At 37.5% G+C, this 27,147-nt stretch overlaps 1 protein-coding gene across 5 annotated transcripts in view; it reads right to left on the bottom strand.

Moving 5' to 3' along the window:
• The window catches only part of CDK8 (cyclin dependent kinase 8), a 105,511-nt gene that overhangs the window by 19,422 nt on the left and 58,942 nt on the right, over positions 1-27,147 (bottom strand). For 3 of the 5 annotated variants that reach the window (XM_082859462.1, XM_082859463.1, XM_082859464.1), the window contains exons 3-5: positions 22,010-22,120; positions 18,579-18,719; positions 315-372 (exon numbers count right to left, since the gene is read on the bottom strand). In XM_082859462.1, the coding sequence (XP_082715588.1) occupies positions 315-372; positions 18,579-18,719; positions 22,010-22,120 (310 nt within the window). Of the gene's footprint in view, positions 1-314; positions 373-18,578; positions 18,720-22,004; positions 22,254-27,147 lie in introns of those variants that run through there. The other 2 variants (XM_082859465.1, XM_082859466.1) reach the window with 2 other exon arrangements.

Below are 27,147 nucleotides of genomic sequence, written 5' to 3'. Positions count from 1 at the left end.
AAAGGTGAGGCTGGCTTCTAACATGGATAGAAGCCACTCACCTCTATAGGCTATTTTTAATGAAAGCAAAATTTCTAAGAAACTTGCATGGCTTATTTTATAATTAGAACACTTCAGTCTCTAAAGATTGTCTGACACCTTTCAAGAGTGTGAAACATTTTTCACTTTTAATGTATACTCTTTAGAAATGGCTTCGATCACATGGAACTATATGAATAAATGCATATTATTACAGCAAAAATTAGAAGTGATAAAGCTGCCTGCAAAAGTTTTAAAAGAGTGCTACACTGTGACTTATCAAAGATATAACATACCAATTTTTACTCTTCCTCGCTCAGGACCTTCACCCATAACTAAAATATTAGCAGGTTTCTGTGGAAACAAAATAGTGTTTTTTTTCAGTAGACAGTAGTGGTTTCTTTTAAATAGACAATATGCCAATATAACATAAATCCACCTTTAAAAAAACCACATTTACTCAAAAATTAAAATCAAACACAGGAAGTCACCAAAGAAACTTTATGTGTATATATGCAAAGCAATATGCAACTTCATGAAGGCCAAATATGGCAGTGCTTTTCTCCAGGCAGAGCTAAGGCTTTTCTTGGCCCTGTTATCAGTCTGCTTTCACTACTGCGGAACAGCTGGCAGAAAGTTAAAATGCTGTGCTTCCTTCTAACTCTTTTAGTTACATAAAATGTCCTGCAACTTCAAGGGAAAATGTATCTTCAAATATAATTTAACACTAAGCAGCAAGTTAATTATAGGGAAGGGACCACCTGATACCCTTTTTTGCAAACCGCATAATATGTACCTATGTTTCAAATAAATTATAGAGAAATCAATTTAATAAAGTCTTTTCTAAATGAGTTAGCAGAGTAATAGGAATTTTCCATGACCTGAACATCTTTGAGGTTTTCATTTTTAAATAAAAAAGGAAGCTAACATTTAAAGTGAGATTTTACAAAAGTAATATTTCAAACAGTTCTTAAGTCTCTAGAAATAACAAGGTTAACTGCCATCTAAAATGTGTCACAGTGGCGTCTACAGTGGCGTCTACTATACTAACACAGAAGGGTTGTCCCTCTTCAAGGAGGAGAGAGGGAAAGGAGGAAGAGGCAGTCCCCAAACGTCTCTCAGGCTGCCACCCTGCCATCCGCCTGCTCTGACTGCAGTTCTACCAGTCTGCTGAATAAAAGTGAAACCAGATCACGACGCCTTTCAAATACCCATCAAAGCAATCTTGGAATCAAGTTAACGATTTTAATGAAGGCTGTTTACAGTGGTAACCAATTCACAGGCTTCCCTGACCATATTTAATGACAGCCCCTATGCTATTACTGATAAAACGTAACTTACAAGTACATTATTCTACCAACTACCAAAGATCAAAATTATTTTTTTATCCTCAGTGAAAAAACACTGCTGAAATGGTAGCACATATATTTCAAAGGCTGAAAATTCCTAGTTTTTAAGATGAGGAAACTAGGCACCAGAGCGAGTGCATGACTTGCCCCAAGTACAATCACGGAGATGGGGGTGGGGGGCAGTAGCAGGATGTGCTCCGTCTCTGAGCAGTGCAGTGCCCCTTCCTAATAGACCCTTCTGAAGGTAATTTATGTAGCAAGCTTTAAATGGACGTGTATTACCATAACTATAATGTTTTGTTCAAGAAAATGTTTTCAGAATGTCCATCATCACACACACGCTCCCGCCCACTGAGATAGCTGGTGAAGCACTGAGAGGCAGCGCAGCACTGACAACACTCCCTGGGAGCCACGTGGAGCTGCCAACAAAGCTGCTCATCAGGGACACTGCAGAGCTCAGCCTGCTTCAGAGGAAGCCAGGTCTCAGAGACTCGTGCGAAACGCCGACAGCGTGTGTGGGGGGTGCCCTCCAAGAGAAGAGGCAGCCCGTCTGTCTGGCTGAGGGCGAGGCCTGCTCTCAGTCACGGTGTGGCTCAGGAGGGGACTTGATATTTGGGCTAGAACTCTCTTCTCATGGTTCATCACGGCACGACTCCCTAGACATCTGTTGAACCCCATTTTGATTCTCCTCCCGTCAATTCAGTCTTCTGTACTATTGCCAGGGTTACCTTCCTAACAGACAAAGCTGATCACATCATCACTCCCTCGTTTAAAATCTTCCACAGTAACAGAGGAAATTATTAGGAAAACAGTGGAACAGAAAATTATATACAGACTGTGATTACAACTGGGTTAAAAAAAAAAGTGTTGAGTAAGGACTAGAAGAACAAAAAAGGTTAGAGTGACAGAGGCAGGGACGACCTTTTCAAAGCTGCTTTGAATGCTGTTGCTGTGCTTTATTAGTAAAGTATTTCACCTTTACGTGGCCCCTCACCGCCTGTGAATAAGGTAGAAGTCTTTATGATGGAATGCCAGGCACCTACAAGCTCTTACCCACTGAGCTCTCCTGCCCCGCCTTCCACCACTCTCCTGCCACATGTGTGTTTGCAGCGTTCTGTGACTAGACCTTACACAGCTATGTCAGTGCTAGCCCGTTATTTCTACCGTAAGAACTCTCCTCTGCATTACTTGGGAAAACCTGATTCTCCACGCCTGCCCTCTAATGATGTAAGTAATACATGAATACGGTCTGATTATAAACAATTCAAACTATGAGGCCACATAGAGTTAAGCGTTAAAGGCTCTTTACCACCCATCACTCCTCCACCACATCCCGAATCCCACTCCCTCCTCCACAGTTACAAGCCGATTAACTGGCTTGCTGTGATGGATTTTTCTAGCACTTAAGTGCTCCTAAAAGATTACTTCCATATCTGGCAAAAGCACAAGCACACATGGGCATCACTTTCCTCCTTCTATTTTAGATGGAGTGGAAAAGCTCTCTCTCTCTCTTTTGCTTTCTTACTCATTCAGCAGCCGGACCCAGATCTGAGAAGCCCTGGGATGGGTGGTACTGGTCAGCCTGCTACTAGGCAAAGGGGGAAAAACTCCCTCTCTTGGTCTTCATTTTATTATAGACTCACTGGACTGGCCAAGTCCCAAGCCTGGGTTTCAGCATTGGTGGGGAACAGCTTCTCTGTCAAAGTCTTTCCTAGTATTAGGGTTTGGGGCCAAAGCTCCAGCTAATAATTAAAACTTGCTTTGCAAGACAACTCACTGCCTACTGCAAGATCTGAAGTAGATCTTGGGGCCGAGGGTCAACACGCACACTTAAATTAATGGATTTAAGTTCAGTATGGGCATGCTATGTGGTCATAAACAAAAGAGAATGGTTTTAAGTGCTGTTTTAATAAAACTGTTTATAAACGAGTCCCTCCTCATGGTGTCTCCCACGGTGGTATCCATATGCCCCAGGGCGTGATACTCTGATTTAGTAGACATATCTCACACTAAATTTCTTTTGTGAATGTGATCTAATGGAAATCTCAAGAGAAACCGGCAAAAAAGCCATAGAGATCATGAATACTCTTGTCAGTATTTGTTTTGTTGCTTAATCAGTTTTAAGGAAGTCTTCAAAAGACCTGATGGATAATTTTTGTTTTCGTACTTAATGCCACATTGAAACAATATTATATTCTCCAAAAAGCTAATTTCTTTTCTTTCTTTTTTCAGTGAGAGAATTTGGTAGCAGTTTTAAGCTCTAAAGCCAAAGCATCCAAGTAACTGGTGATAATTGATGAAACAATCAGTACTAACCATGACTTTGGTAAATAGTCTGCGATCTTTCATGTGCCATCAGACATAATCACCTTAAAAAAAACATACTTTGCTGGTGACATTTTGATGAGGCACATACTCCATTAAACTGTTTGCTGCTATAGAGAGCAGAGGTCCAACATGACTTAAAAGTACTATAACATCATGATAACATCTTCGAGAATAGTTATCTTATGCACAGAAATGATTACAGAACACCCTTTACTGCCTGCTGAACAATGAAATAGATCAATGAGATACTTGTTTGAAGTATAATTATTTGATTGTTTGAAACTACTATAGCCTTCTCTTGCTTTATTTCTCCCAGAAAAAAACTGTTTGTAATTAAAAGAACATGCCCTTGTTTTACAGTCTCATGTTTTTTCTTCTTGTTTTATGTTGTTGTGCTCCCAAAAAAAAAACCCCACTGACATTTCCTAAAGCAAGATGTCTGTGTTACAGAGATAACCATTCCTGTAGAGGCTTTCTGTCCTCCAGGCTCTGTCACGATGGGAAACAGCACACTGATGATTCTGGCATACAGCAGGGATGGCAAACTGGTTTCATTTAAGGGGCCAACTCTGGTAGAAGACTAAGGACCGCAGGGAGCTGCATCTTGAGAAAGACAGGAATTGGGCTGGTCCGGAAACTTCCATCACCAATCAGAGGTACCTCACACAGGTATGGAAGTGCAGAACACTGGCATCTCTGTCAAGTTAACAACTTGTTTTTCTAGGAGTAAAACCAGAGTCTTCATATTCACTAACGTTATCAAGGCAAAATGGAGACTCTCAGTCAACAAGCAAAGTGGGTTTTTAATGGATCTGTCTATGAAAAGAAGACAGGGATCCCTAAGAAACCACCATTAAGTGCTGTTCTCCAAGATTTTTTCAGAACTAAACTTACACACTATAAACAACACAACCTGGTGGCACACTTTCTGGACACTCAATGACTTCGTTTCAGTTTGGCTGTTAATCATTTTGTACTACGACACATACTGATCTGTATCTCAAATGGCACATTTTCAATTGATGTCTAATAGCTAAAAAATATAATTCTGCTTTTACTTTTTTTTTTATTGTGTTGAGAGATTAATGTAGAATTTGTGTCTTTGTGAATACTTAGCATGAATATCTTCATCTTCTAGTACACACTGAACTTTTCTAGACATACATTTTTAGCAAATGGTTTTTCTTTTTTTTCTATTCTTTTTATTTTTTGACTGTGCCACACGGCTTGTAGGATTCTTAGTTCCCCAACCAAAGACTGAACCTGGGCCCTCGGCAGTGAAAGCTTGGAGCCCTAACCACTGGACCACCAAGGAATTCCCAGTGAATGTTTATTTTAAAATATGTTCTTTTATATAGTCCTAAATGCCAAGCAATTCTATTATATCACATTGCTTCATTCTATAATTTTTGCTCATTCTTTATTTAAAAAATTTTGTCAAAATCTGATTTAAAGAATGTCAAAGTACACAATTATATATTTCTATTTCCTTTTGTACAGCTGCCAAATTGAACAAACCGTAAGTTCTTTGGTGTATATCCATTATTTTAATCATTCTGCTGTTACAAAATATGTTTCAGTCTTTTGAAATAAAATATACTTTATCTGATACTATAATATTTTTCTATATTTGAATAGACACAGACTTTAGACCAATAGTTCTCAACTTTTTTCTTCCCCTAAACATTTGAGGAATATAACAGACTTCTTCAGAAGATGAGGAAGTATGGTTAAATGGTTGAGAACAGGCTAAAAGAAAATCAAGGATGCTATGAGCTATTAGTTCTATGACCTTCACCTCCATTTTCTCATTTATAAAATATGGATAAAAATAATGACAAGTTAGCGTTGCAAAGATAAATGTTACTAATGCACATAGAAGACTTAATACGATGCTTGATATATTAAAAGTCCAAAATATATTATAATGACAGCTAACACTATAATCTGTTAATAGTGACTCACAACTGAAGTGATTCTTAACTGAAGACTTCTGGGGGGTGAGGTAACCATGCATGATTGGATAATACCTCCAAGATGATTTCTCTACATCTCCCTATGAAATGCCCCTAATTGTTTTTGATCACCTTTCTAGCTTCTAGTTACTTATGCCTTTTATTGATTAAAAAACTGTTTATTATTAGCAATAGCTTTTTAAGAGTTAAAGTAATAAAAATACACATCTTGTAGAAAATTAAAATACAGAAAAGTACAAAGAAAGTAAAATTTATCTGAAACCTCACCTCACAGAGTTAGGTCATTACAAGTATTTTGGTGGACATAATTCCAGATTTCTCTATATTATTTACATTTATATAAATATCCTAGAAAGGCTTTTTTTTTTTTTTTTTGCGGTACGCGGGCCTCTCACTGTTGTGGCCTCTCCTGTTGCGGCGCACAGGCTCCGGACGCGCAGGCTCAGCGGCCATGGCTCACGGGCCCAGCCGCTCTGTGGCATGTGGGATCTTCCCGGACCAGGGCACAAACCCGTATCCCCTGTATTGGCAGGCGGACTCTCAACCACTGCACCACCAGGGAAGCCCAGAAAGGCTCTTTTGATTCCTGTATTTGTTCACTCAACAGTGAACAAATAATAAATAAATGCATAGTACTATTGTATTGATCCTATTTTATTTAGCCTCCCCTATCATAGTTACTTAGGTTACTTTTAGACCAGAAAAGTTCCAGGACATTGTTAAATAATAGTGGTAACAGAAAGGTTAGAACAGAGAAGATAACAAAAGGTAACAGAAAAGATAACAGCTGTTGATTTGGTATGTACACTTTTTATGCTTAGAAGTTTTCTTCTTTCCTTATTTTTATAAAGAATTTCAATCAGAAATGAATATTAAACTTTGTCAAACACTGAATTTTGCAAAAGTTTTATATTTATAACTATTGAGATAACCACAGTGTTATTCTCTTAGCATTATTAATATGAATTCTGTTAATAGGTTTCCAAAGATTGAATCATCTTCACATTCTTGAAATGAACTTCATTTACTTGGAGCACAGTAGTATTCTTTTAACATTCCTCTGGATACTATTTGCTAATATTTTATATAGGATATATGCATAAATATTTATACATGACACTGACCTACTATCTTTATTAGGTCTGTGTCAGTGTTATGCTTTCTTCCTACAAAGTTATTAAGGAAACTTTCTTTCTGGAACAGTTTATATAATGCAGGATTAACTGTTGCTTCATGGTTGAAGCAACTGTGAAAAATGTGCATTTGTTACATTTTTTTAGAGGTAGCCCTGTGACAAATGTCTTTAAGTCTTCCATAGTTGCCAGTCCATTTAGTTTTTCTACTTTTTCCAGGGTCAATTACGGTAATTTGTATTTATTTTAAAATGTTTATTCTATCCAGGGTTTTGTAGAACACCAGAATAATTTAACAACTATTAAAGAAATTTAAATGATAGTCAAAAATCATCCATCCTCATTTCAATGCACCAGAAACAGTTTTACAGATGACTTTTACCAACCTTTCAAGAATAAGTAATTCCTCTATTATACAAGCTATTCCAGAGACTAAAATCATTTTCTGAGGCTAGTATAATCATGATAACAAAAAAAAGAGTACAAACAGATCACTGACCAACTTCACTTGAGAATATAGACACAATAAAGTATTGGCAAAGGGAATCCAACAGCAACTGGAGAAAAGAAAATCAAAACCAAGTAGGGCTGATCCCACTGAGACAAGGATGGTTCAACATTAAAACTGAAATAAAACCTTATAAATGTCAGCTACCATATTAACAGATTAAAGGAAATAGCCATATGACCATCTCAAAAGATGAAGAAAAGCATTTAATAAAATCAATTCTTGATTTAGAAACAAACAACTTAATTGGATATAGAAGGGAACATTTTTAACCTGATAAAAGGTATCTACCAAAACCCGAGAACAAACATCACACATAATGATGAAACTTAACAATTCTTACTAAAGACAGAAAAACAGTTACCTCAATCATTTGCCACTGCACTAGTAATTAAGTCCTAGCTACTTACCATTACCAAATGTCAAGGGAAAAATGCACTTTATGTATTTTTACTTTCCTTTTAAAATTTTAATATTTCTGTGACTGGGTTCTGTCTTATAACCTCCATGGTATGACAGTCAAGTTGCCAGCATGTTTTTTCTATCTTACTGATACATAAAACAATGCTGCAGCTTGCAGCTCTCCAGTCTTCGCAGCAAGAATATATAATAAATATTTAGGATAGACTTTGAGTACACCTGTCTCACAAGCAGGAGGCTACTGAGGAACTTTAGGTAGGGGAATGACATGGTGTGATTTGCTTTTTAGAGCGATCATTCTGATTGCTATGTAGATACTGGACCATAGGAACATAAGACTGCAAGTAGGGAAGATTCACTTGGACATTTTTTCAGTAATCCAGGTACCATGGATTAGAACAGTAGTGACAGAAATGATAAGAAGCAAAGTCAAGAGGCAGTAAGTGGACTGCAAAAAACTCAACTGTGTGAACTGTATGAACTGGGAGGTCAGGTTACTGTAGGGTTAATGAACAGGAATTCACGAATGAGCACACCTGGAAGTCCACCTGGAAAATCCAAATCCATATCCTGGCAGTGAGGGGTTTTGGAATCTCCCTGTTAGTCGGCACCTGTTCATTGGACTGACCCAGAGACACTGACCCAGAGACATTAGGAGGACTCCAGAATCTCTGCTAATTTGCTCTTCCCTTCATGGCTGTCTCTTCCCACAGCTGTTTCTCCCTGAAAACAAGCACTACAGGTCACTCTTATTTGAGAAAAGACACTGGTCAGATGACTGGGACCAATGCCAACTGCACCACATTCAAATCTCAGTTATAGGACCGTCTTACTGTAGTTCAATCTGAGATATGTTTTGAAGGTAGCATTGATAAGAATCCAGTTATTCAATCAATAAATATTTATTGTGCAGCTAATATGTGCTACTCTGGGTAATAATGATACAGCAGTAAATGAAATGGATAAAGTTCCCGCCCCTAAGGTACTGCTTCATAGTTCTAGGGCAATGTGATGATGGACTGAAGTAAAATGCACTTCCTGAACACTTATTATGTGCCAGACAGTCCTAATACTTCAGATGACTCTCTATCAAAGAGATGAAAAGACAGGTCTGGCTCCATTTTATGTTAAAAAAAGAGAAAAGATACCAATGTATGTGACTTAAAACTCAGATAATCCTCTACTTCTAGTCAATTTTTAGGATTACTCAAAGATATTATCTTACACTCCATTTTTTTTTAAAGACTCAATTAAATTATTTAGAATATCTGTTCTTGATTGGTGAGAAATCTGACTTAAAAGATTCTAGCATTGTGCTGATAAAGTGTCTGAAAAGACTCAGACTCTAAAGAAAGTAGATTAGAAGCAATATGCAAACTAAGTAACATAATATTTTCATAATCAACTTGTAATCTGCCCATATAAGCAGGTACGGTACTTGCAGCTGTGCTATACAGTAGAATTAAGTAGGCCACTTTTCCATTATGTAAAACAATAGAACGCAGTTCACTGTGTATGCTCAACATCAATATCAAAATTACACAAACATGGCACATATCAAGAAATCAAACAGACTGTTTACAAACAAATACTTCCAAGAAAGAAAACTGCCCAATTGGTCATTTAAGTAAATATACTATAGAATAAACACAATTCATTATGTTAACTAAAATTAATGCAAACCTCATTTAAGTTTGCCTTAACCCATTCTTATCAATAAAACCTATGCTTTATCTTCAAGCCTAAATTTTATGATCACAATTTTACATGTCTTACTAGTTATACAATTAGACAAATAAGAAAATTAGAGTAAATCCTTGGAGATTTATTTACTTTCATTCACTCCCAGTAAATGAAGCAAATCTCAAGTAATAAGCAGTGATTAAACCTGACAGTCACAAAGCATTTTTCTTCAAAAAAGCTCTGTTGTAAAGAAACATGCTTAATATATTCCCAACACTCATTTCAAGGAAGCTAAGCACAGAGAAGGGGCAACAGCAGTTAGAACAGAGGCCAAGAACGCAGGCTCCTTTCTTCCCAGCTGGTCAATTATTTTGTTGCTTTGCCTCTTTCAGCATTTGGACAGTGGCAGGGTCCTTTCTGCCTTTTTCTTTCTTTCTTTTTTTTCTTTTTTCTTTTTTTTACCCTGAAGAAGGTACTGTCCTCTTTTTTTAGGCAGAAAAAAAAGTGTATGCATGGCTTTTTTTTTTCTTAATAGCAATCATCCTCTACCATAAAATAAATACACTAAAGCACACTCAATATTATGTGTGAACTTTTAATAAAGACTAAATAGAATCTTCCTCTGTTTTCTTCCATATAACAATAATATATGTTAACTGCAAACTATGCAGACAATTTAGAAAGGTATTAAAGGAGGAAGGTGAAATTTGCCTGAAATTCTCCTACTCGTAAATAAACCCTACTTAGAAAAACATATTTCCTACAGGGCTACGGCTATTCAAAATATTTTATTATCAATGTCAAGAAATTTGCATAAAACATTAAAGTACTTATAATTTGGGACAAAGTGTTTTCTAAAGATTTGACTACTTTTTTTTCCTTGATGTTCTCTTTTCCTAACCATATCAAGGACCTTTTGGGAAACAGTCTAGTGCAGCAGCTTTCAAACCTTTTTGAACACAACCCACAGGAACAAAAATCACTTAATATTGTATGACCACATTCACATATACCCATGTATAACTGAAACAAAAGTTTCATGAAACAATAATTTCCCTCAAGACATATGATGCACTCTGATATTTTCTCTATTCTACTCTACTCCATTAAAAAAATAAAAAGGCTGGTTGTGTTGTGTGATTTCCCAACTCATTTATGGCTTTTACAACCTGCAATTTAAAAATCATTGATCTAGAGGAAAAATTCCCTAAATTCAGTGACCCAGCTTTGAAAACAGTTCTCTTAAGTAACCAGAATCAGGTCACTTAATCTTTCCTTCTGAGTCTTCCACTTATTGTACAGAGCTCAACAGTCAATAAGAAAATGCATCTAGGGAGATCAGCTCGGTGCTTTGTGTCGACCTAGAGGGGTGGGTAAGGGAGGGTGGGAGGAAGACGCAAGAGGGAGGGGATATGAGGATATATATATATATATATATACATATATACGTAGAGCTGATTCACTTTGTTATACAGCAGAAACTAACACAACACTGTAAAGCAATTATACTCCAATAAAGATGTGAAAAAAAAAAGAAAGAAAATGCATCTAAAAAACCCAACAAACCAACTAACCATATCATTGCGGGCAAACTTTAGTATTAGTAAGCAAAAACTAATAAAGCAGGCAATCTCACTCAAGAAGAATCAGATCCAAAATACCCCAATAATTCATCACATTACCATCAATACATAACTAGGTGCCTTCATAAAGTAGGCCCTATGAAACTGAGTTTGAGTCAATGGCTCACTCCAAGATTTTGACTGTATTGAACAGGAAACCAACTCATCCTTCACCAAACAGCTAAAACCGCACCAAGTGATTCCAAGTTACCCAGTATAATTAAAATAAACTGCATGGCAGCGGCACTATCAGATTTGTTTTTAATAAGTCAGATTAAAGCTCTGAAATAGCTCCAGCATCTTTTAAATACGTTTATGCAATGGCCCACTGGGCTATGTCACATCACATACTACACATGATAGCACATCCCCACTGGGATACTCCAAAGGAAATCTCTACGAAGATTTATTTTCTAGGAAATTTTACTATGGCAAACAACCACACAAAAAAACAAAGAGCCTATTTTGCAGTCAAATGCTCTGCCACTGAGCTATACCCCCCCCCCCAAAAAAACTACTTTGAATTGGTTTAGGGCAGGAGTGACAAACTAGCAGCTAGCTGTAATACTCCAAAACACTCCAAAGTTTGTATACAGCCTTGTAATTCAGCTTAAATGAAAAAAGAAAACAACACAGTGGAAACTTATATTACAGTATATCTCACTTAATACTATATTATAGTATATAATATAATACACTATGTTATATTATCCACTTAGTGCCACAGGACAAAAATACAACCCTATGTGTCTGGTAGTTCCAAGTTAATTAACACTATGATAAAACCATTAAGGTAATAATTCAAATGAAATTTTGGACATTAGATTTTTTTTTAAAGTAGAACACGTTAATGACCATATGAGAACCTGATATATACTTAACGAAAATTAATGGTAAATAGGCCAGTCATCATAACTACTTCTCCACTTTCTATTAAGTTCCTTAGGAAACATGTCAAAAGCCCAAGTCTTTAATACTTACTTAAATACAAGTCTGATTTGAGTGTAAATCATTTCTATGGTATATCTGATACACTGCATGAATATTTTCAACAAAAAGCACAAAATTCAGCCAACATTGAGTTCACTAGAAAATTTAAAATGAACAACTATTAGCTAGAAATTTAAATATTTACATTGTGATTAGTAATGAACTGGTCAGTTAAATGTAGTATTAAAGTGAAACATGAGAGCTGCAAGTTCAGAACAGCTGGGATGTATAGGAGAAGGGAGGTATGGGCCCCTCACCTACAATTAAAGAATAATTCACACAGAAGGTACTTTAAGATGTTCTTGAAAAAAAGTGAGGGATGTAAACGAACTATGATGGAAATGTTCGACCCTTAAGATTAAAGGAAAATTGGAAAAAATAAATGACATGAAGAGAAGAACATCAGAACAGACAAAGGGCCAGGAAATAGGTCTCAGTGGGAGGAACAAAAATATGGGGTAGAGGAAGAGTGCAATGGAAAAGGTCAACAGATCAGTATCATTAGCTGAATGGTCTCTGAACTGACTGCTAAGAGCGAGCTGAGCTCTTTTAGGTGGAAAGAGGAAGGCTACTGAAAGGACTTAAAATGTAGTATAAATAGAAAAGAACTTTTTCTGCACTGTTCCACTGCACTGAATCACAGCAGAGATAAGAGGGAGTAAAAGGAAGAAACACAGCAGAGTCTCTGTGTGTCTGCAGATATGGACCAGCATCAGGTAATACCAGAGATAAGCTATGGAGAATAACCTTGGAGGCCACTTTGCTTCTGTTACAAATGGGCTAGTTCATTCATTCAACAAATATAAGCAATACTGTATACACTAATGTGTATTTTGCTAAGCGCTGGGCAGGATACAAACATATACAAAGTCACAGTCTTTGCCCTCAGGACTTACCATCAAACAGAGGACATACAATTACCAAAACTAGCAAGTGCCCCAGGGGTAGTTCAAAGTAACTGCTACAGGGTGTAGAAGTAAACATTCTCCCTCCCAGCTAGTGTGACTGGGGTGGGAGTGGGGGAGTGGAGGTGGAAGAGGGGTGCACTTTACTGATGAGGTAGCAGGAGCAGAGCTTTAAAGGATGAATAGAATTTCAGATGCTGGAGATGAAGGGAGCAGGGATTCAGGAAGGCAGGGCAACCTTGGGGTTGGCTGGAAAATAACTATAAAGAAAGAGAGAAAAGAAAAAAAGGAGACTGGAGTCAGACTGTACTGGTGTGTTTTTTTTCGGTCTTTTTTGCCGTACGCGGGCCTCTCACCGCCGCGGCCCCTCCCGCCACGGAGCACAGGCTCTGGACGCGCAGGCCCAGCGGCCACGGCCCACGGGCCCAGCCGCTCCGCGACACGCGGGATACTCCCAGACCGGGGCACGAACCCGTGTCCCCCGCAAAGGCAGGCGGACTCCCAACCACCGCGCCACCAGGGAAGCCCTGTACTGGTGTTTTTAATCTCTAGTTCACTAACACCAGCATGCATACGTTTGACAAGCGTTTTTCAAATTCTTAATCTATCACAGAATTTCTCCTAGGAAAAGAAAAATTAACTGAGTTTGAAATTTCACGATTTCACAAGAAAACCATCCCTAAATTTTGAAAGTTTTTTAAGAAGTAATCAGTTCTCGGCTTCCCTGGTGGCGCAGTGGTTGAGAGTCCGCCTGCCGATGCAGGGGACACGGGTTCGTGCCCCGGTCCGGGAGGATCCCACGTGCCGCGGAGCGGCTGGGCCCGTGAGCCGTGGCCGCTGAGCCTGCGTGTCCGGAGCCTGTGCTCTGCAACGGGAGGGGCCGCGGCGGTGAGAGGCCCGCGTACCGCAAAAACAAAAAAACAAAAAAACAAAACATCAGTTCTACTGAAAGAGGCCAGATAGAGTAAACTGGCTGGATGTCCTCACACAGGTCACAATGGAGTCACTGTTAGTGAGAACTTCTCACACTCTGTCCGTGTGCTTTAACTCAATCCAGGAGGACTACCTCTCACAGGAAAGAGTTCAGTCACTACTGCCAAATCAAACTTAGCTTCTACACAAAAAGTATCGAATATGATTTTGGTGCTTCAAGTTTTTTACTAGACTGGGCTCAGAAAAAAATCACCAAACTCAATACAATCAGGCTAACAGATCTCAAACCTTTCCTTATTCTGAGTCACTTAAACATATCTTTATTTGAAGCTTTCATAATATTTCACACTTAGTTTCTCTTTATGGTATCTGGCAAAAAAATCTTAGTATTCCTTAAGCCAACAGAACACTCCTATTTTAAATAAACAGCAGATAACGGGGGTGGGGTGGGGTGGATGGACGACGTGACCCAGCAATGCCTTTTCTCACATTACCTTAACGGGCGTCTTGGCTAACCGACTTGTATGGGGTGCTTATTTTATCTGTCACCTTGGCTGGACCACAGTGCCTGCGTGTCTCGTCAAACAGTATCCTGGATGTTTCTGTCAAGGTGGTTTTGGATGAGATTAACATTTAAATGGGTGGACTTTGAGTTAAGGGGATTACCCTCCATAACGTGGGTGGCTCTCATCCACCAGGTGAAGGCCTTAATAAAACAAACTGACCTCCATGAACAAGAAGGAATTCTGCCAGCAGACTGAGTTTGGACTCAACTACGCCTCTTCCCTTGGGTCTGTCAAAGCTGCCAGCCTACCCAGCAGATTCTGACTAACCAGGCCTCCACAACTGCCTGAGGGAGCTGCTTAAAAGAAATCTCACTCTCTCTAATATATACACATTCTGTCTCTCTGGAGAACGCTGATTAATACAGATGGTAATGCCAGAACCAGGACTACAGACTATTAGTCAAACGATTTTAATTTCCAAGGAGAGGAGAAAAAAGAAGAAAGGAGAAGGGTGTAGTCAAAGGAAACAACATAGCTAACTTACACACACCTCTGTTTTTATTTTTCTCTACTTACAGCAAACAGATTAAGTGTATAAGCAAACCAACTTATACATACATATTTTAATGCTCTAAAACTAAAAAGTTTACTTTGGATTCATAAATTATCTCACAAAATAAATACTGAATGTTTTTCCTTTCTAGCCCGTTTTTCTTAAAACATCCACACATGTGTACACATTACCACCTTCAGCCCAACAAGAGTTCCAGAATTATTAGATCTCTATTTCCTGCCAAGGATGACAGATCCCAGTTACTGAGTTACTGATCTGCTACTACATAATCATTAGTAGTGACAAAATTAATCTTTATTTATTAAATAACAACTATATCAAAGAACTTCATAACTCTATCATCTCAAATCAGTATTTCTGTTAATAATAAAGCCAATGCTATTAAGCAAAAGCTTCAGTAACATTCTGGGCTACTTTCAAATGGTGTTTTTAGGCTGTCTATGCCAATTATCCACCTTAATATGAAGTTTCTTGTGGCAAGTCAGCAACTTAACCAATTGGTTCAATTATTAACATTAGAAATCTATGTAGGGAATTCCCTGGTGGTCCCAGTGGTTAGGACTCCACATTTCCACTGCAGGGGGCACAGGTTTGATCCCTGCTTGGGTAACTAAGATCCTGAAAGCCATGTGGCACGGCCAATAAATAAACAAACAAACAAATATCTACATAGATCTACTAAGGTTGGTATCGCCTCATTTCATCTAAACCTGACTGAAAGGAGCAAAGAATATAATTAACTCGTAATTATATTCATTCTCATAGAGTAAATATCTCATCCGCAAATCATAACAACTATTTGAGAAGGGGTTAAAAAAAGGCGTATCATACAGCTTCTAAAGAATGTTCTTCAGAGTAAATACTTGATTACTCCATATATGAATATCTTATGTAGCTATCGTTGAAAAACTATATAATATCAAACTCCAAAATTTAATTTTCAGCTGGCAGGAAGGTGAGCACATATTTTTTAAAAAACTATGATAATGAATCTTTCCTTCAAGAACTGAAGAATAATTCAAGAGGCAGGTACCTGAAACAGTAAGATCCAGCCTGGGACAGAGGTTATCGTTTTAAGGAGACGATGGTGCAGTGTGCCTGTGATGCACAGAAGGGTCAGGAGTTTGGAAGGATCACTAAGAAGTCACGCACAGACAATACAGGAAACCACACTTCAGATGGGAAAGCCAAAGGAGGCAGCAGCAGAAAAACAACCGCTTACATTTTACAAAATATTTTGGATGAACACACTTTTAAACAGAGAGCAGTGGCATATCAAGAAGGGCACAGGAGTAGGAACGGTTTGCTTCAGTGAACAGGAATATTTTATCACTGATACTGTTCAGAATTGCCAGCATACGGTAACAATAAAAAGTAACGGGCCTCCCTGGTGGCGCAGTGGTTAAGAATCCACCTGCCAATGCAGGGGACACGGGTTCAAGCCCTGGTCTGGGAAGATCCCACATGCCGTGGAACAACAAAGCCCGTGCGCCACAGCTACTGAGCCTGCGCTCTAGAGCCCGCCAGCCACAACTACTGAGCCCGCGTGCCACAACTACTGAAGCCCGCGCACCTACAGCCCGTGCTCTGCAACAAGAGAAGCCACTGCAATGAGAAGCCCGCACAGAGCAACGAAGAGTAGCCCCCGCTCATGGCAACTAGAGGAAGCCCGTGGGCAGCAACAAAGAACCAACGCAGCCAAGAATAATTAATAAATAAATTTTTCAAAAGTAACTACTTTTCATCTGTTTATTATTTTTAAATCAGCTACAGACAGTGCATCCCTCTGTCACCTGCACCTAAGTGCACTGCTCCACTGCATCTGTCTCCTGGTACACCACCAACAGAGACTTCTGAGATGACCTGCTCTATACTGTCTCTGTGCCAAAGACAACTTGTTCTGGCCGTATCAATAGAAAGAGCTCTCCCAAGAGAGACACAAAAGAAATCAGACTTTGAAATTATTTTCACTACTGCAGTTAATACTAATGTGAGTAGTTCAGGTATATTATACATTAACATAAAAATTAAATACTGGTTTAAAAATCAGTTTGTATTCATCTAATGAACATACATATTTTAGTGATGAGAAAATACTTACATTAGAAAGAAAATGTAGCGTTATCGTAGCATAATTAACTCTATGGGGAAAAACCAGATTCTATTCTTTTAGAATCATAAAAAAGGTCAGTAACTCAAAAGTAGTAATAGTTTTTCCCTAAGTTCACTCTACTCCTAAAAGCTGAAATTTATATTCAGTTTCATAGAGCGACAAAGGATTTTTTTTTTTTTTTTGTGGTACGCAGGCCTCTCACTGCTGTGGCCTCTCCTGTTGCGGAGCACAGGCTCCGGACGCGCAGGCCCAGCGGCCATGGCTCACGGGCCCAGCCGCTCCACGGCATGTGGGATCTTCCCGGACCGGGGCACGAACCCGTGTCCCCTGCATCAGCAGGCGGACTCTCAACCACTGCGCCACCAGGGAAGCCCACGACAAAGGATTTTTCACATTCATGTTCTATAAATTCATTGTTTATAAATAAAATAACCTAATTCTACTAAAAATAAAGGAAAATTTTTTGCATAAGGGAAAAAGTTATTTCAACCAAATTTCTGATGTGTTATATCGGTCCTACTCTAAATGGTTTCTAGATTTGACAACTGGAGATAAACTAACTACCACTAAACTTATTTCAAGATTTACTGAAGACAGATGAAAGAACTAGAAACTAAAACACCTGACTGAAGGCCAGAGACTGAATGCAGAGAGCATTCAGAGCAGCCTGGAAAGAATATCTGCGTGAGGGGCAGAGCAGCTCCACCTCCAAGTTGGCGACGGGTTTTTTCCTAATGTACACATGTGACTAGAGACCAAGTCATCACTTCCAGTATTGTGTTTATAATTGTTTGAAATGAAGGCACACTTTACTAGAGTTACTACATTACGCAATATGAAAGGGGAAAAGGGGAATTTGAGATTTACATAATTTAAATCTATGAAGATTTAATGAACAATGCACCATTTAATCACCAATTTAATGCTATATGGGTTTTTTTTAAAAAGGGCATAAACTATTCTGCCATGTGAAATAAAAATAAAGTCAGTTTCTGAAGTTTCTAAATTCGTAAAAATTTATTGCAGCTTAACATGACAAGGCACTCAATAATGTACTCAATCATGATTATTAAAGGCTGTTGGCAGAGAGACTGCTACTAACATAGTGGGTTTAAAAATAAGCAGATGAATGCTCCTCTTCTAATATACAACTTAGGATACAGTAGGCTCCAAAGGGTTATTTTCAAGTTACTCATAAACATACCAACTTCTAGAGTTTGCCTGGCATATAATATTCAATGTAAAGCAGGCCAATACGTTATTTACAGACTTGAAGAAAACCCCGAAAGCTTAGCAAAACAAATGTGCCCTCTTTCACCTCTTCAGCACCAGCTTAACGTATGTCAAGAAGCAGGATGCATTACACAAAAGCACAAGGCTAGGCTAGTTTTGAGACTAGCATTCCCACTTCCTCTATAAGGTTTGCAGGCCTGTATAGCACTGATATCTAGAGACAACTAAAAAATCATCCAACTCCAAATGCATCTTTCTGGCTTAAACCTAACTATATTTCAACTTACCAAATCCCTGTGCAACACCCAGTTAGCATGCAGGTAGTGAATCCCATCTAGGATCTGATACAATAGTGACTTCACCATTCCCCGAGGTAACTGTACTGGCTTCTTGTTTGCTTTAGACGCTCTGTGAAACTTGATTATATGCTGAAACAAAGAAAAATATCACCAGAAGCTTAAAAAAGAAAAGACAGTTTGATATATAATATTTTCCTAACAAAAAAACACTCAGGGATTTCCAAAGATTTGAAAATATAATTTCACGTTCTGCTGGATAACATAAATAACCTTAAATTTTCCAAATAACTAGAGCTAAAATGTCATTTCCTAAGCATATGATACGGTCTCAGAAAATAAATGATGACAACAGAGAAGTAATGTGATTTTATTTTTAAAGTATAATTAAAAATTACTTTCAGAGTTACTTGACCCCTGTTTATCTGGTGAAAATTTTCAAGAAAAGAGTATTTTTTATTCTGCAGTGATTAAATGAAAAAAAAAAAAAGAACAGATAGAGTTCTGGCTGGTTGACATAGCAGAGATGTGGTACCTATTTACAATACATGAGTTATAAAGAAAGCAAATGGGAAAATATTTCAATTAAGTACACCCAAGCACAAAGGAATAACACGTAAATGACCAATTCACACTGGACATAATTAGAAATATGAAAGCTTCTTCAGACGAGGAAAAAAAAACAGCCTTGTAACATCCATCAAAGGTTTCCAGGTATCAATGTAATGTTAGTGGACATCCGGTCAACACAATACCACTTTATAAACAGAAAAATCATTTTACAAATAAATGTACCTCAACAGAAACAAGATACAATGTTTCAAACTCTTGACAGGTTTCATTTTAATTAAAGTTCTCTTAAACTGCAAGAAAATCTACAAGTCAGCTGCAGCCAACTCTGCTGTGTGCACCACTGTGCACATGCCTGTGTCTAACATGCGCAAGAGCAGACTCCTGACCAGTATTTGTGAGGGAATATCAGGCGTATTCTTGAACTTAATAAAAATAATTAAAAGAGGAGTGAGATATTTAATATTATACATTAACCTTTTCATTTCTACTTTTTTATGATATAGAGGTAGAAAATGGGTAAGAAATAACTAATGACTAATGAGTGAAGGAGTTTTATCTTCCAAAGAAAAAATAAAAAGCAAAGGTTTATTTCAGAAGGTAAGGGGTATCAGTCAGTACATATGTAGTATGATTAATCTATGCTTTCGTAGCAGCATTACATTATGTTAACTTCCTTCTCAGTAATTTTTTTAAAGTATTTAAGAAAAGGCAAACAAAACAGAGCTACAATAACTCTTAATAATCTAGACTGTCACCTATCCTAAGAAATGATGTGACAATCAAGTCTGTTCACCTTAAGAAGAACCAGTGGCCCTGAGAGCTTAAAAAAAAAAAAGATTAAAATACATTAAAAAAATTAAAACCTGCCAGAGTAAGAATGAAAGGAACAAATATTTAGGGAGGTAAGATAACCAACTGATGCCATATACCACTTCTTTAGTTATATTCTCATTAGGGTATTACATATTACTTTTTAACCAATATTTTATAACTACAAAAAACTACAGTAAGAGAATTTTTTACCTTCATTTTTAATCCAGGGCAATATAACAAATATGCAATATGTATACCATAAGATTTCACCAACACCTAAGTGATTTTTTTAAATGATCTTTTTACTGCAACTGTTTTCTTACCCTCTGCTGCCTTACCCCATCTAATTCATTTCAATATCCAAATTAAAATAAGAAAATAAAATGGATAAAGAATAGGTTTTAATAAAATTGAATCACCATTTGGTTTTTATTAAAATGAGCATTTAAAGTACTTATTTGGCTTAAATGAGTATTAATAAGATGATGATAAAGCCAATGGTGACTATATGCACAACATTACATGCAGTATAATTTGTGAAAGCATAATTATACCTACATATAAAATTAAATATTACATACCAGTTTGTGAGAAACCATAGTGAATACAATGCGATCTCCTATGCTCAACTATGTTTTATTACAAATCACCTTTACAAACCAGCCTGGATATTTTCTCATAAATTTGGATTATATAATTTGATTTTGTGTTAGATTTCAGTATGACGAATGTTCAATTCAATACTGGCCACCCTGATGTAATGAATTTTTATTAACAGAATCCTAATTTGATTAGATCTCTTTTAAAAGAACAGAAGCCAACAAGAAAAAAATATTTACATCCAGTATGAACCCTGGACAATAGTTTCATAAAACAGAGAGAAAATTTCATGTGTCTATTTTCTGTTTGAAAACAGTTCTTTCCAGACAACTTACAAAAATAATTTGAATCAAACCACATTTAGTCATGGAAAACAGGAATCTACAAACAGTATGAAAACATTTTTTTCTAAATCTGAAAGCATATGACACCAAAATAAGTTTCAGTTTCTGAAGTCTGTTAAAGTTAAAATTATGTAAATGAGGATACTTCTGGAAATTAGCAAAAGAGTTTAAAACTATTTAACTATTTTCAGAAGGTGAATTTACTTTTAAACAGTTTTACTAGGATTTGTGCTAGTTTTATTTCAAAATTTTGTATTTGCATTTACGAACTACAGCTGAATGAAAGAATAAATTATTTTGAAGATTTTGAAATTGAGCCAGGATACTATAATCCCTTGCATGTTTTCTCTTTTATTTAGCTCAATAAATGCACAGTCACGCTAATTTAGTAAATATAGATAGGATGCAAAACACAGTGAAATATTTAAAGACCTTATTACTTAGTAAATATCAGAAAAATGTATCTCACAGTACTGAAGTAGTTGCTAATGAATTAACTTGACGTAATACTGGGTTTTGTTTACTTGTTTTGTTTTTTAAACTGAAATCTGTGTTAACATGTTCTTCACCCAAGACTGATCAGGATATAAGTTTTGTATGTTTCAAAATTATTTGGGCTATCCTATTATAGATTTTCATCTATATATATCATTAATCTTATCCCCAAGATGGCCTTTCAGGTTTTTTTTAAAAAATGTAGCTGTTATATTTAATAAAGGAGTAAATTTTATAGTTACTTAAGGCTTCTGTAAATCCTATTTTAAAAATAATCTGCTGAGGGCTTCCCTGGTGGCACAGTGGTTGAGAGTCCACCTGCCGATGCAGGGGACACGGGTTCGTGCCCCGGTCCGGGAAAATCCCACATGCCACGGAGCGGCTGGGCCCATGAGCCATGGCCGTTGTGCCTGCGCGTGTGGAGCCTGTGCTCCGCAACGGGAGAGGCCACAACAGTGAGAGGCCCCCGTACCGCAAAAAAAAAAAAAAAAAAATGTAAATCTCATACGAAGATGAGCTCCCAAAATTGTTTTCAGTCAGTCCCTCTTAATCCCCAACTGAAACCATGGCTCCATGTCCACCAACAATTCACCTTACCCAGAGGTCATGTTCAGCGTAGTCAAACAGAAGCCATACTTTCCTATCAGCATGAGACAGAAACACCTTCTGAAGAGAGATGACATTTGGATGCTTAAGCTCTCGAAGTAACTGCAAAACAAAGGAGATTCATTAAAAATCTTTGCCATAAAAATAGCATTAAAAACCCCATACCATTTGTAATTCAAAGGCAATACAAACCTAATGGCAATCAATCCTAAAATTCTAATAAGTACCCATACAATTTTGAGATGCCCATAAAAATGAGTAAAAATCAGTGGAGAAAAGATACTGAAAAGATATAACTGTGTAAATCTGTCTGTATGGTTGCTATTGCTTAGTTGGTTTCTTTTTTTGTTTTGTTTTAATGTTTTTATTATGGTAAAATATATACATAACATAAAAAAATCACCATTTTAACCATTTTCAATTCAGAAGCATAAGTACGCTCACAATGTTGTGCAACCATCCCCACTATCCATTTTAGAACTGTTTCATTATCCTAAACAGAAACTCTGTACCCATTAAACAATAACTCCCCACTTTCCTCTCCCCCTCAGCCCCTGGTAACCTCTATTCTACTTTCTGTCTCTATGAATTTGCCTATTCTAGGTACCTTATATAAGTAGAATCATACAGTATTTGCCCTTTTGTGTCTGGTTTATTTCACTTAGCATAACGTCTTTAAGGTTTATCCATGTTGTTGCATGCATCAGAATTTCATAGCTTTTTAATGGCCAAATATTGGGTTGGCCAAAAAGTTCCTTCGGCTTTTAAGTATAAATTAAAGACACATTTTTCAATTTCACCAAGAACTTTACTGAACAACGTATTCACCGTTTTGCTCCACTACTTCTGCCATTTTTCAGGCAACTTCATAATTCCATCTTCCCAAAACTTTTTATCTTTTTGAGCAAAGAACTGTTCCAGGTACCTTTTACAGTCTTCCAGGGAATGGAAATTTTTTCCATTAAGAGAATTTTGTAAAGACCGAAATAAATGGAAATCCGAAGGTGTAACGTCTGGTGAATACAGCGGATGAATCAGAACTTCCCAGCTAAGCTGTAACAGTTTTTGCCTGGTCATCAAAGAAACATGTGGTTTTTGCGTTATCGTGATGGAAGATCATGCATTTTGTTGACTAATTCTGGAAGCTTTTTGTCAAGTGCTGCTTTCAGTTGGTCTAACTGGGAGCAGTACTTGTTGGAATTAATCGTTGGGTTTTCCAGAAGGAACTCATAATAGAGGACTACCTTGCAATCCCACCATATAAACAACCTTCTTTGGATGAAGACCAGCCTTTGGTGTGGTTGGTGATGGTTCATTTCGCTTGCCCCACGATCTCTTCCATTCCACATTACTATACAGTATCCACTTATTTTTTTTTTTTTTTTGCAGTACGCGGGCCTCTCACTGCTGTGGCCCCTCCCGTTGTGGAGCACAGGCTCCAGACGCGCAGGCTCAGTGGCCGTGGCTCACGGGCCCAGCCGCTCCGCGGCACATGGGATCTTCCCGGACCGGGGCACAAACCCGTGTCCCCCGCATCGGCAGGCGGACTCTCAACCACTGCGCCACCAGGGAAGCCCCAGTATCCACTTTTAATCACCCGTCACCATTCGTTTTAAAAATGGAACGTTTTCACTACATGTGAGTAGAGAATCGTATGCAGAAATACCTTCAAGAAGGTTTTATTCTCTTTAACTTATGCGGAACCCAAACATCAAAGCGATTCACACAACCAAGCTGGTGCAAATGATTTTCAATGCTTGATTTGGATATTTTGAGTATGTCAGCTATCTCCCAAGTGATGTAACGTTGATTGTTCTCAATTAAGTTCTCGATTTGGCCGCTATCAACTTCAACTGGTCTACCCGACTGTGGAGCATTGTCCAGAAAGAAACCTCCAGCACAAAACTTCGCAAACCACTTTTGACACGCTCAATCAGTCACAGAACCTTCTCCATACACTGCACAAATCTTTTCTTCGTTTCAGTTGTGTTTTTACCTTTCTTGAAATGATAAAGCATAATGTGCCAAAAATGTTGCTTTTTTCTTCCATCTTCAATATTAAAAGGCTACACAAAAACTCACCAATTTTGATGTTTTTTTTTAAATGCACACTAATATGACAGCTGTCACAATACAATCTAACAAAATTGTTTCTAATGAAGTTGAAGACAACTCAGTGTTACTAGAGCTGTCTTACGGGAAAACTGAACAAACTTTTAGGCCAACCCAATACATTCCATTCCATTTATATACCACATTTTGTTTATTCATTCATCAGCTAATGGACACTGGTTGTTTCCTCGTTTTGGCTACTGTGAATAATGCTGCTGTGAACATTGGTGTACAGGTACCCGAGGCCCTGCTTTCAATTCTCTGGGTAAATACCTAGGAGTGGAATTGCTAGATCATATGATAATTCTATGTTTAACTTTTCGAGGAACCACCAAACTGGTTTTCACAGCAGTTCTACCATTTACATTCCCGTCAGCAATGCATGCGAATTCCAATTTCTCCACACCCTCACCAACTTTTATTTACCTTTTTAAATTTTCTTTTTGTAATAGTCACATCCTAATAGGTATGATGTGGTATCTTGCTGTGCTTTTGATATGCAATTCCCTAATGACTAATGATAAGCATCTTTTCATGTGCTTACAGGTATATCTTCTTTGGAGAAGTGTCTATTCAAGTCTTCTGCCTAATATCTAATATGCGGCTCTAGAGTATAGGCTCAGTAGTTGTGGCTCATGGGCTTAGTTGCACGTGGCGTGTGGGGTCTTCCCGGACCAGGGCTCAGACTGTGTGGATTCTTAACCACTGTGCCACCAGAGAAACCCTCTCTGCCTATTTTTGAATTGGGTTTTTTGTTGTTGCTATTGAGTTGTAATTCTTTACATAGTCTAGATATTAATCCCTTAGCAGATATATGATTTACAAATATTTTCTCCCATTCTACTAGTTGCCTATGTTTTGACATCACAAAACAATTAAACTTAAAACAAATCTGTAGCTTGTAATTATTTTAAAAAACTATCTACAGTCGTCCCTCAATATTTGAGGGGAACTGATTCCAGGATCACCCCTCAACCCACCCTGCCCTAGGAGGGTACCAAAATCCCCCAATGCTCAAGTCCCTTATACTTTAAATCATCTTCAGATTACTTATAATATCTATTACAATGTAAATGCTATGTAATTAGTTGCTGGAGCATGGTAAATTCAAATTTTGCTTTTTGGAACGTTCTGGAAATCCCCCCCCCCCAATATTTCCTATCCATGGTTGGTTGAATCCATGGATGCAAAGGGACAACTGTAACAGCAACAATAGAAAATATAAAATTCATCACCACCAAATATCAGATAAGAACTAAGATCTGTAACTCTGTGAGATACAGTACCTATTTTTTCTATAAATTACAAAGGAAAGTTGAATAAAATTTTGTAAACTTTTCACGAAATAATAAAGAGCTTATACAGACAGAAACTTGCAAGTAGAACACATTTGCATGGGTTTATTAACCTTTCTCATCTCCTAGAAAGACATTCTTCTATTTAAAATCTTTTATCTCCTTATTTTATCTCCATTTAATAACCCAAGTGGCCCTAATGATCCGTAAGTTAAAAAGCATTCCCACCCCACCATGCAAAAACAAATACAACAGCAACAATGACAAGAAAAACTTCTCATGAAGCCTGATATTCTGTCTCTATCAGTTAGAACTGACTTAGTGCCTTGCAAATGTGTTCCAAATACATGACAGACATGTAAGAAAGTCAAGGTTTTAGAACTTAGGACTTCAGTACCTTTTCTAAGAACACTCTTCACCAAAACAAGTATCAAGGTAAATGTAATGTTAACAATATATTAGGGGCTCTGAAATGAATTCAGCAAAGGAAAGACTATGAATGGACTATATATTAAGTCATTTATATTAATGATTACTCTCTGGAAAGTGATGGGTATTTTATTCAGGAGCAAGATTAAATTCAAGTTATATATTTCTGCTTTTAGAATATAATTTACAACTTATGAAACTCCAGAGATACACACAAGTTCTCAGAAAGTTAAGGTCAATATCTAAAACTGACCATTTGCTAATTAATAAACAAGGCAAAGAATGTGATACGGGAAAGCCTGGACTTCAGGGTCGCCCAAGCTCAGCCAGCTGGCTGGAAGAGTGGACCTGGCCCTAAATGCACGTCAGTTCTGGGTCAGGGTTTTCTCCATTACCTCACAACTGGAACACACTTCTCAGCTGGGCAGCTATTTCAAATCCTTTCTGGAAATCAGCAGGGTAGAAATTATAACAAACAAACTCCAAAGCTTTGGCAAAAGCTCTCTCCAATGATTAGAAACCTACATATAAAGCTATTCTTAGATGTCACCTCCATCTCACCTCCAAGATGAGGTTTAGCTCTTGTATTAAAAAGGAAACAGCAGCAACCATCTTATTAAGCTCTTCCTAGGCGCCAAGTATGGGGCTAAGCATGCGACATGCGCCGTCTCACGTAATCAGGAGCTACCCTATGAAATATTTATACTCTTACTTTACAAGGAGGAAATGGTGGTGTAAGGGGATTAAATAATTTGCTCAAGGTCACATTCCTAGGTAGTGGCTAGAATCAGGATTCAAATGCTTTTAAAATTAATTAATTTCTAAAATACAGAGCCAGTAATTTGGTCTAACAACAACACGTCCCAAGACCTAACACCCAGGGGGAGTAATTCTTATCATCCAGAGACACAGATATTTTAAATATATACTAGGTTATGAACTGGACAATGGTAGGCACTGTGTCTAGCTCAGCACCGTACTGCTAGTTTCTAGCACACTGCCTGGTACGTGCTCATTAAATACCTGGTAAAGACATGAATAACTGAGTTCACAAATAAAGAAAATACACCAACTAAAGGGCATCATACAACACACCCTTTGGCTTCTAAACTGTGGGCTAAGATCAATGCTTTCATCAAAAAATCAATCCACTTTTATTTTTAAAAAATCTGATTAGTTAAATATTAAGTCTTTGAGGGCAATGATTTTAATAGTAAGTGCTATTACTATGGTAGTAAGTAATGGTAAGTGTTATGGGCTCTCCTCCCAAAATTCTTGTGTTGAAGCCCTAAC

Source organism: Leucopleurus acutus, assembly GCF_964270905.1.
Source record: "Leucopleurus acutus genome assembly, chromosome: 18".
Lineage (NCBI taxonomy): Eukaryota > Metazoa > Chordata > Mammalia > Artiodactyla > Delphinidae > Leucopleurus > Leucopleurus acutus.
The sequence above is the reverse complement of the archived record's forward strand: the minus strand, read 5'-3'. Positions and strand labels throughout refer to the sequence as shown.